The sequence below is a fragment of the Microtus ochrogaster genome, chromosome 21 (assembly GCF_000317375.1).
Source record: "Microtus ochrogaster isolate Prairie Vole_2 chromosome 21, MicOch1.0, whole genome shotgun sequence".
Classification (NCBI taxonomy): Eukaryota; Metazoa; Chordata; class Mammalia; order Rodentia; family Cricetidae; genus Microtus; species Microtus ochrogaster.
This window is the reverse complement of record NC_022022.1, coordinates 18,084,591-18,094,955: the sequence shown is the minus strand read 5'-3', so window position 1 is coordinate 18,094,955 and position 10,365 is coordinate 18,084,591. Positions and strand designations below refer to the sequence as shown.

The 10,365-nt window shown below is 46.5% G+C and overlaps 1 protein-coding gene across 1 annotated transcript in view; it reads right to left on the bottom strand.

The window, feature by feature from the left end:
- Positions 1–10,365, bottom strand: part of Alg14 (ALG14, UDP-N-acetylglucosaminyltransferase subunit) — a 70,101-nt gene that overhangs the window by 41,340 nt on the left and 18,396 nt on the right. The window contains exon 3 of the mRNA XM_005357205.2: positions 2,475–2,606. Within this exon, the coding sequence (XP_005357262.1) occupies positions 2,475–2,606 (132 nt within the window). The remainder of the gene's footprint in view (positions 1–2,474; positions 2,607–10,365) is intronic.

Sequence of the window (10,365 nt, the reverse complement as noted above, 5' to 3'; positions counted from 1 at the left end):
AGGTCCTGAGTTCAATTCCCAGCAACCACATGGTGGCTCACAACCATCTGTAATGAGGTCTGGTGCCCTCTTCTAACCTACAGATATACACACAGGCAGAATATTGTATACATAATAAATAAATAAATAAATATTTATTTATTTAAAAAAAAATAAAGATATGACTGAGGGCTGGAGAGATGGCTCAGTGGGTAAGAGCACTAGCTACTCTTCCAGAGGTCCTGAGTTCAATTCCCAGCACATACTTGGGTGGTTCCCAGCCAGCTGGAACTGCAGTCCCAAGGCATCTGGATGCACCCTTCTGGTGTGCAGACAGAACACCCGTACACATAAAATAAAGATAGGATTGGATCTAATTAGTAATGTTCAGCTTTTCACAAAGTTAAGGAATGCCACCTTGAAGTCTACTCAATTTAATTTCATTGTATGCACACGGGTGTTTTGCTTGCATCTGCCTGTGCACTCACTGTGTGCATGCTGGGGCCTGAAGAAGTCCGAGGAGAGCGGCTTCCTATGCCTGGAACTGGCGTTACAGATGGCTGCGAGCCACCTCGTGGGCAGAGGAAACAACTCGGGTCCTCTGGAAAGCAGGCAGTGCTCTAGCCACAGGACCACCTCTCCAGCTCTGAAGATGGGCTTTATACTTAGATTTACATAATTGGTTATACGAGTATGTTTTCACAATGGGAAAAATTCTCTTTGCTGTCAGAACAAAGCGTGACTCGCCGTTTCAATTTTACCCACTAGCCTGTTAGAGGCGATGATTAAAGGCAAGGAAGCAGGTGTCTATACTGTTCTTGACTAAGCCAACTTAATTAGAATTCCCTGTTATCTGATGAGGCTGCTTTTAACTGGCTGAAAAGCACTGTAGTGTGGTTTATGTAAATATCAAATAAAGACCACTTAATACATCTCAACGTAAGTGAAATAAAATGAACTTTTCCCCCTTCAATCGTATCAAGCATTTGAGGCCAACGATAATCTTTAAGAAAGATATTTGACTCCTACATGCTAAACAATGTAGTTGTAAACTGTGAGTTAAACTTATTTGGACAAAAATCTGAGGAGGCTGGGAAGATGGCTCGGTGGTTAAGGGTACTGGCTGCTCTTCCAGAGGATCTGGGTTCAATTCCCAGCATCCACACGGCAGCTCACAATCCTCTGTAACTTCAGTTCCTGGAATTTGATGAATCTTGTGGCTTCCAAGGGCACCAGGCATACACATGATATACAAACATATACGCAGGCAAACATTCATATACATAAAATAAAAATAAGCTTTAAAAAACGATAAGTGTGTATAAAACTAATCAAGGGTGGTATAAATCAGAAAACAGTGATTTCTTGGGGGCTTGGTTTGGCTGGAAGAGGTCAGGGAAAACACTCTGAGATCATGAAAAGTTTCTACGTCTTTTTAGGGAAGTGGTTAAGAGCTGTGCATTCTATGGTATGTAAATACTATTTTAAAAAACTCATAGAGAACTATTCATGTAAAAAAATAAAAGGTTTTAACTGTCCTCCAAAATGAGGGTTTGAAGTATAATCTAGCTGATGAAGGGTAATTAATAGAGAAACTTTTTTTTTTTTTTTTCGAGACAGGGTTTCTCTGTAGCTTTGGTTCCTGTCCTGGAACTAGCTCTTATAGACCAGGCTGGCCTGGAACTCCCAGAGATCCGCCTGCCTCTGCCTCCCGAGTGCTGGGATTAAAGGCGTGCGCCACCACCGCCTGGCCTAGAGAACCTTCTAAACCACACACTTTGGCTCGATTATTCCTGAGAATAATCTCTACTTCCAGGACTCCTATATCTGGGAATGAAGTAAAGAGTTTCCTTTTCGGCTACAGCAGTTAATGGATCCGCCGTCCACAGGATGAGCATAATTTAAGAGCCATGTACAGCCCTGTGATACACATTCCTTGGTCTGTACTATCTACCGCTGCAGGTTTGCAATGAATCCTGCAACTTTACCACAAAGACTGCAAGAGCCTGCCAGACTTCTACAGACACAGGGAATGCGGCGATGCAGGGATGTATTTAGCGTTTGTCTTTCTATTTCCTGTCCTCTTTTCCTGTGAAAACTTGAATATATATGAAATTCTGACTGCCACATACCATATTTGGTCAAAGTCTTAACAAATACCAAGAAGGCTATTGAAAAAGAATCAACTATTTGGTGGCTGACTTGCGCATGGTGCTGGTTAGGAACCACAGTGAGCTGCCACAAGCATTAGTTAAAGACACTGATGGTATTATAAAAGAAAGGACAGGACAAACTCTGACTTCAAACTGTAGCTAGGAAGGCAACTTCTCAACTCTTTTAGCGAAGCGCATATAAACAATACATTTTACGTACCGCTAAAAAGCCCAGACTCACTTAGAAATAGTAGCTGTTGAATAAAACAATCGATCTCATTATCAGTGAACAAGCTATAAGAGAGGTAAACGTTCTCTGTCCCGAGGGACAGGCTTACATACCAAATCTGGCTTTATTCGGCAAACCAGGAGAAAGGAAAACCACATGGAGTATAGGGTGGTGAACACCGAGGAGAGCCAGGCCTGCCGAACCTCCCGGCTTCTTGGAATGCGGTGAAGGCGGTACGGGGTGCACTAGAGGAGACAGCAGAGACCGAGATGAACGAATAGCTAATACTCGGGTCGACAGAGAGAGCATCTGTGTTCTTACTCATTTTTAATTTCCATCTTAACTGCTTTAAAAGTAAGAGTTGCAAACTCTATTTCATGCTTCATCTAACCTCACACTACTGGATTATGACAAAGAGGTTCCTAAATGCAATTAAAATGCAAAGTCAGTTTTGGCACTGTGTTGGGAGAGATTTTCCATAAAATATATTACAGGCAGAGTGTAACACATTAATATATACAAAGAGACCTGGTAAATCAATGGGTGAAACAATCGCATATCAAGATAGTCAAAGAAGATGGCCAGATAGTTTCAAATAGAAGAACTACAAAGCCAGCAAACATGAAGAGGCAGTTAACAGGGAAAGAGAGTAATTCTTCAAGTACTAGTAAACAGTAATTATAGACACCCAGTGTTGTTGAGGGTGTAGAGAAGCAGATAGACATTCCCTGTGTGAATGCCTTGATCCAACTTTTGGGCAGTGGACGGTGGCTAATGCAAGCCTTGGTGATCTAAGTCCATTCCCAGAACCCATGTAAAGTGCAGCAGAGAAAAGATTGCAAAGTTGCCCTCTGGCGCCCACGAGCACAAGCATACATAAGCGCACACCTCTAAATCATGAGCAGATTTAAAGTCTTCAGCTGTCTTTGGCCTGGGGGGTGAGGCCGCAGTACTAAACCGCGAACGTAGTTCACCGACAGTGCAGGTCGGTGGTGTGGAGCCTAGTAGTGCACACAGTTCTTAAATAAGACCCTCATTCTTAGAAGGCAGAATCCATGCGCAGGGGACAGTAGCCAACAAGCCAAGAAGGGAACTCGTGCCCTTGCCTCACTGGTAGAATTATTAATTGAAAAACGAATAATAAATCAAGTAATAACCCAGCGCTCAGATCCCTTCTCTGGACAGAAATAAAAAGCATGAACAGTGGAGCCTATCGTGAGTTGCCTGCAGAGAAATGAAGATTTATGTTGGGATTGGCAGGGACGCATGGAGGGAGGGGGTAGCCCCATGCGCGTTTCCGGAAACCTTATTCCGTATTCCCGCAGCCATCTGCGGACTCCAAACGTCTCTGCTACTCCACGGCTGCAATCATCGCCATGGCTCACCTTGGCTGCTACTGCCAGCTGCCTTTGAGCTGCTCTCCTTCCTGCTTTTATCTTGCTATGATTGATTCTCTGTAGACTCACCACGACTCATCCTTTGATAATGCGAAGCAGATCCCTTCCTTTTCCTGTCTGTAACCATCCACAGGCTTCCTGCACGTGAGAGAAAGTCCGAGCTCCTTGGGGTCGCTCCCAGGCTCCTATATAATCTGGTGCTGGTTTGTCTCTAACTCCTCCTTGCTAGCTCAATGTCTGCTCTCTCAGGATCAAACTTCCTTCTGGAAGCCCCTTTCTGCTCCACGTCACCCTGCCAGCCCTGTCCCCAGACAGTCTCTCAGTTAGCTCTGTCCTCTTATCTGTTCAGAGAACAGACAGTAACCTCCCCCACACCCCCCCCAGACTCTGGTTTATTGCCTTCACACGAATTATTAGTACCCCAACTTCACTTGGTGATTTATGCATTTGGTTTTCTGACTCTCTCACCAGAATGCAACTTGAGAGGATTTTCTTTTTTCCACTGTGGTAATGCTAGGGCCTAGTCTGGTATCTCCTTTAGTTTAAGCACTTGGCAAACGTTTGCCACATTATTGCATGAGATTTTCCTGGGGAGACGTTTTCGGCCCCAGACAGAGTGCCAATGATAGGCTGAAGAAACTATTCCACCCACGTTCAGTTTGGTGAACCAGTGAGTTTTAGCCCAGGAGAGATGCTCTCTACCGTGGCATGGGCAACACATCACGGATGAAACCGTCTCCCCACCTTCCTCCATGACCCGGGGGAAGGGGAGCCTCATACTGAGAGTGTGCTGCCTCGAAAGCTCTCCTCCCCTCAGGGAGCTGATGCTAACAGACCCAATCCTGTGCAGACCTCCTGTGGGTAATCCCAACGCTGACAGTTCAGGAAAGTGGCCACGCTGTACCCAGAGGACAGCATTCGACAACATATACAGAAGGCTGTCATTACGGTTGCCAGATGTTCGTTCAGTCTGTGCTCTATGCCCAAGACGGTGAGGCAAAGACTCGGGCTCCTCATATCTTAGGGCTAAAAAGAGACAAATCCAAAGGCCTCACTTCAGACTACAGGGATCTACATTTCCCCAGGCAACAGTGCGAGGACCTGGACCCGGGCTTTCCACGTGTGCTGATAGGTGCGGAGCAATCTTTTGATGGGTGTTTCCTGGATCTCTGCCTTAACTCGTTCCTAGTACCTTAGAAACTATACCACCTTCATGTGCAGTTACTCTCTGCCTCCTGTTGTTCCAATGTACTACAAATATCTGTCCTGTTCAGTTTCCTTCTTTCTCTTTCTTTCTTTCTTTCTTTCTTTCTTTCTTTCTTTCTCTCTTTCTCTCTTTCTCTCTTTTTCTCTTTCTTTCTTTCTTTTCTCCTCCTCCTCTCTCTCTCTCTTTTTTCTTTTTGAGACGGGGTTTCTCTGTGTAGCTCTTGCTATCCTGGAACTCACTATGTAGACCAGGCTGACCTTGAACTCAGAGATCCCCTGCCTCTGCCTCCCAAGTACTGGGATCAAAAGCCTACATCACCATCAGTGGCGACATCATTTTTCAACTCACTTTAAATTTATATACTGACACGAGCCCACAAATCCCGCCTTCTCTTCGGCTCTGTAAGAACTAGGCTCTTCCTGTTTCTTTGTCCTCCGTGCCAGCTGTGCACTGCAGGTGGAGTGTACCCACCCCCTACCACTGTCATCGGTGGCATGGCATGTCCCACTCTCAGACCCCTAAGGCTTTGGGGGCAAACGCAGAATGAGGACATAGGACCTTCAAATCTTCCTTCTTTGTGGCTCTCGGCCCCAGTTTTCTTCAAGAAACTGCTGGAATGTTAGTAGTGCTCCTGCCTCGCAGTGGACAGGGCTGAAGGGACCTGAGAAAGGAAGATGGAGTGGCCTCATTTCTTCTGTCCAGTTCACTGTGTACATCCCAAATATGGACACGCTTTGAAATAGAATCCACTCACTTTTACAATCTCGGCCAAGAAGAGATTCGGAGATTCGTTCGCTCTTTCTCTACCACACAGGGGGGAAAAAAGCAAACATCAGGGAAACATTGTATTTGAGCTTCCTGACTGAGGGGCGGAGCTCTCCAGGGCCTCCCCTGACACAGGAGGAAATGTGAGTGGCAAGCGGCCAGGAAACACTGAGGTGTAAAATCTCCAATGGAGAAGTGGATTTTTGTTTCAGGCTTCTAGCCTGTCTGAAATTGTGTGAAACACTGAGTTAAATCCTGATGGTATATGGCAGCTTCTAAGAGTCACAGTGTGTCCCAGGATTACGTCACTGCTGAAAACCACAAACAGATCTGGCTTCGGATTCGTGAAAACCGAACAGAAGTTTACAGTGATTTAGATGGAAGATAATTCCACCAAAGAATCCAGATGTCATCATAAACCACAATAGAGCAGACCGCATGGCTATGAGGTCATTTCTTCTTGTTACCACACAGTGAAACGTATAACACACTTATTATTTAATGGATGCCACACTATTGCAAAATCTTGGAAACAAGATGAACACTAAAATGGCCACATTTTATTCATCTCTCTCTATATATAAATCTCTCTCTCTCTGTCTCTCTCTCTCTCTCTCTCTCTCTCTCTCTCTCTCTCTCACACACACACACACACACACACACACACACACACACACCCCATGACGGCTAAACCCATCATTTTAAAATGAAGATAAGCATGGTTCACCACAGAACACGTTTGAGGGTCTTGTCCTTCAAACGCCTGACGCTGTCTATCTGTGGGAATTGACGGTGTGTCAACAGAGACGTAAATAAGAAAGCTGTGGTGCAGTGAGCCCGCTGCCACCCAGTCTAGCAAACCAGTTCGTGGAGACCTAAATCTCTCCCCATGACACAAGAGCGCACGACTCTCAATGGGGCTCTTCGGCTAGCCTCCACGACCTCGCTTCTCAGGTGGGCTGACTATTGGTTCACATATGCAGTCTGGCTGGCCTGGCACTTGCTGGGCAGACAAGGCGAGCCTTGAACTTGAAGCGATTGGGCTGCCTATACCTCCAAGCACTGGGATTTCAGGCACCAACACACCCAGCCTATCCAGGCTGAATAGAAAGAGACACACGAGGCTAGGGCTCCACCTTCCCTCGAGAGGCCCCTTCCTGTCTAGGGGAAAAATTTATTTTTCAGAAATAACCTGGATTATGACTCAAAGACTCTGAAGCCTTCTACGCTGAACAGTTGTCTTTCGGGCTCCTTCTTTGGACAATATCCAGTCTTCCTTTGGATAACTCACTCTTCCCGCTGGTTTTGATGGTATTCATCCATCTCATTTATCTCCAACCAAAACCCCCACTAGACTTGGAATAGCTTAAGCATCACCAAGTATTATTTCTAATGTATGTCGGATGGTTTAATCCATCCTCCCCAAATCAAAACGACCATAATTTCCCGTACAAAAGAGTGGCCACTCCTGGCTCCTATGGTTAGGAACATGACCCAGCAGGAGACCATGGAGCAGATGTCAGCCCTGGCTTCTGGGAAACAGAGGTTTCCTCTCTCGGTCCACAGGCTGTGAGAGACCGACCCTCTCCTCAGACAACCGTACAGACTACGAAGCCAGGTACTGGCTTCATTAACAACAGGCTTCAGGCAGCATGAGCAACTGCCAAACACAGGGCCCAGAGACTTTACTGTCCGTCATTAGTGATATCCCTGGGCAGCTGCGCAGAGTCCTGCCGGAGAAAAGATCAGTTTTGCTTTGTTTTCTGTTTTGTAAGTTGACAAATTCCTCTTATTGTCTTTGTTACAGGAGCAACTGTTTATGACCTGGACTTGGGAACTGTACTTATTACAAGCATAGATTGATTCCCTCATTCACTGAATACTCAGTAAGCACCTACCAGGTGACAAAGAACCAGGATGGATAAGACATTGAGAGGGAACTCACTACAGTCCCAAAGGGAAAGGCACAGAAATAAGTGCAAACCAAAGGACAAGTGCAGTGTGAGACATAATTTTCCTGTTAGTCGCCAAGGAAGGAACAATTAACTACGTTTTAGAACTCAGGTTTCCTGCCGGGCGGTGGTGGCACACGCCTTTAATCCCAGCACTCGGGAGGCAGAGGCAGGTGGATCTCTGTGAGTTCGAGACCAGCCTGGTCTACAGAGCGAGTTCCAGGACAGGCTCCAAAAGCTAGAGAAACCCTGTAAAAAAAAAAAAAAAAAAAAAAAAAAAAAAAAAAAAAAAAAAAAGAACTCAGGTTTCCTGCAGGAGATATGCGATTGAATCACTACGGATACAGATCTAGGACTCGTAGGAAAAGTAGGAAGGGTCTTGCTGCGGGGTCGGGGCATGTTCACATCAGAGGTCTGTGAGAATGAGGAGTATGTGGGAGCTCTATTTTGACACAGAAGGAACAAGATAGAAGGCAGGAGGCATGGGGTTAGAGGGAGACAAGGCTTTTAAAGCCAGGCTAGTGAGCGCAGACTTGAGACACTGGCTGTTGTTCAAAGGGTCTCTGATCAGATCTTCATTCAAGAAATACCATCTGACAACCAGGAGGAAAAACAGCCCTGGGAAGGACTAGAGGAGAAAAAGCCAGGAGACAGTCCATACGTACCAGGGCGATGATGCTGTCAGTCAAGGGGGAGGAATGCAGAGGGCAAATGGTGAGGAGGGGCGTGGCCATGGGCAGCCTGGGGCTACTCTTGGGCTTCTAGCTGGAACAATGGTATTGTCACGCCCCCAAGGAGAGAATGCAGGCAGGAAAACCAGCTGAGGGCACACCTGTGCTCACCCTGGTCTGCTTGTTTACTTATTACGGAAAACTTCACGCAGGCCAGGCAAGGACCACACCATTGAGTTTTATCCTCAGCAGTTTCCTGAACCGTGTGTGTGTGTGTGTGTCTCGCGGGTGTACACGCCCACTCTGAAGCCAGAGCAGACGGTGCCTTCACGGATCACTCTCTGCTTTTATTGCCTTAAGAAAGTCTCTAACCTAACCAGACACTCACAGTTTTGGCTAGCCTGGCCAGCCAGCAAGCTTTCCGGATGCACCTGCCCTGCCCCTGCCCCCAGGGCTGGAGTTACAAACTCACAGAATCCTGCTCAGCTTTTCAAGTTCAGATCCCAAAGCCTGCAGAGCAGGAAGCTTTGCCCATTGGACAATTTCCCCAGCCCCTTTTTACTTCTTTGGAGACAGAGTCTCACAGACAGCTCAGGCTGGCCTTGAACTTGCTCTGTTGTACAGACAGCTTGACCTACCTACCTCAGCTTTCCAAGTAGCTGAGACTCAAGGCTCTTGCCATGAGGGCCAGCTGTAGTCTGGTTTTGAGCACAATCTTGTGAACCGGTGAAATTCTCCAAACACAATCTCTATCAGTGCTAGAAAATAGGTAGTTTTTGGGCTGCCAAGACGGCTCAGAAGGTAAAGGAACTGTGTGTCAAGTTTGATGACCTCAGTTTAATCCCTAGGCCCCACACAGTGAAGGAGAACCATCTCCTGCAAGGTGTCCTGTGACTCCCACACACATCCTAACACAACCACACATCCACACACACACACAATATAAAATAAATACAAAACACATACACTTTTTAGGTTGAAATGTTCTGTTTCTGGAACAAGGGCAATGGACTGACCAGCAGGTGGGGGCGTAAAACAACTGGTGATGGAAAAGGTCAAGATTCAGAACCTGGAATCTGGGCAGACACTGGCAGACCTGGAGTGGTGGCCTCATTTAGAGTCACCTGTGGCTCACTGAGAGCCTGCTGTGGGCTCTTGGTGGCTGGCTGAGGATCCCTGATCTTAGCTAGGCCTGCTCATCATGGAAAAAGACAGAGGCCTAGAGAGGTTTATTAGCCCAAGCAGATAGAACTTGCCATCAGCAGGACTTAGTCTGGGGCAAGAAGCTCTTCTCCCTCAGCTACACAGCCAGCTACTGAGGAGTGAGCACTGATCGGGCACCTGCAGGCCATGGGAACACACTGTGCGCTCGCTTCCCTGCCGACCCATACAGTTCCCCAGTCTGTCCTGCCTAAACCCAAAGCGAATAACCACCCAGCTTTGCTCTTGGAGCTATGAGAATTACGCAATCCCGCGTGTGGCGGTGATTACCAGGATTCAGAAGCATTTCCTGGGCCTATATCCATGGGAAGAGCATCCAAGTGTTCAAAGGAAGGAGACAGGGAGTCCCCCAGTAACCTACATATTGATTTATTGCAACAAAAAAAGAAATTATAAGGCCGGGCGTGGTGGTAGATAACATTTGGTAGGAAACACATAGTTTCTTGCTCAGATATTTTGCTCATTTCATCTTACTTTACTCTGAGTGCAGGCATTAGACTGTTTCTGGGTTGAGGTAGTTTACTTTTACATAGAACTGGATGTAGCTAATACTCTTTAGAATGAGGAGAAGCGCATACACACATTAGTTACACTATAGGAAAAGAACAGCAGCCGGGCGGTGGTGGCGCACACCTTTAATCTCAACAGTCGAGGGGCAGAAGCAGTTAAATCTCTCTGAGTTCGAGGCCAGCTTGGTCTACAGAGAGAGTTCCAGGACAGCCAGGGTTGTTACACAGAGAAACCCTGACTCAAAAAAACTAAAACCGAAGAAGGAAGAGGAGGAGGAGGAG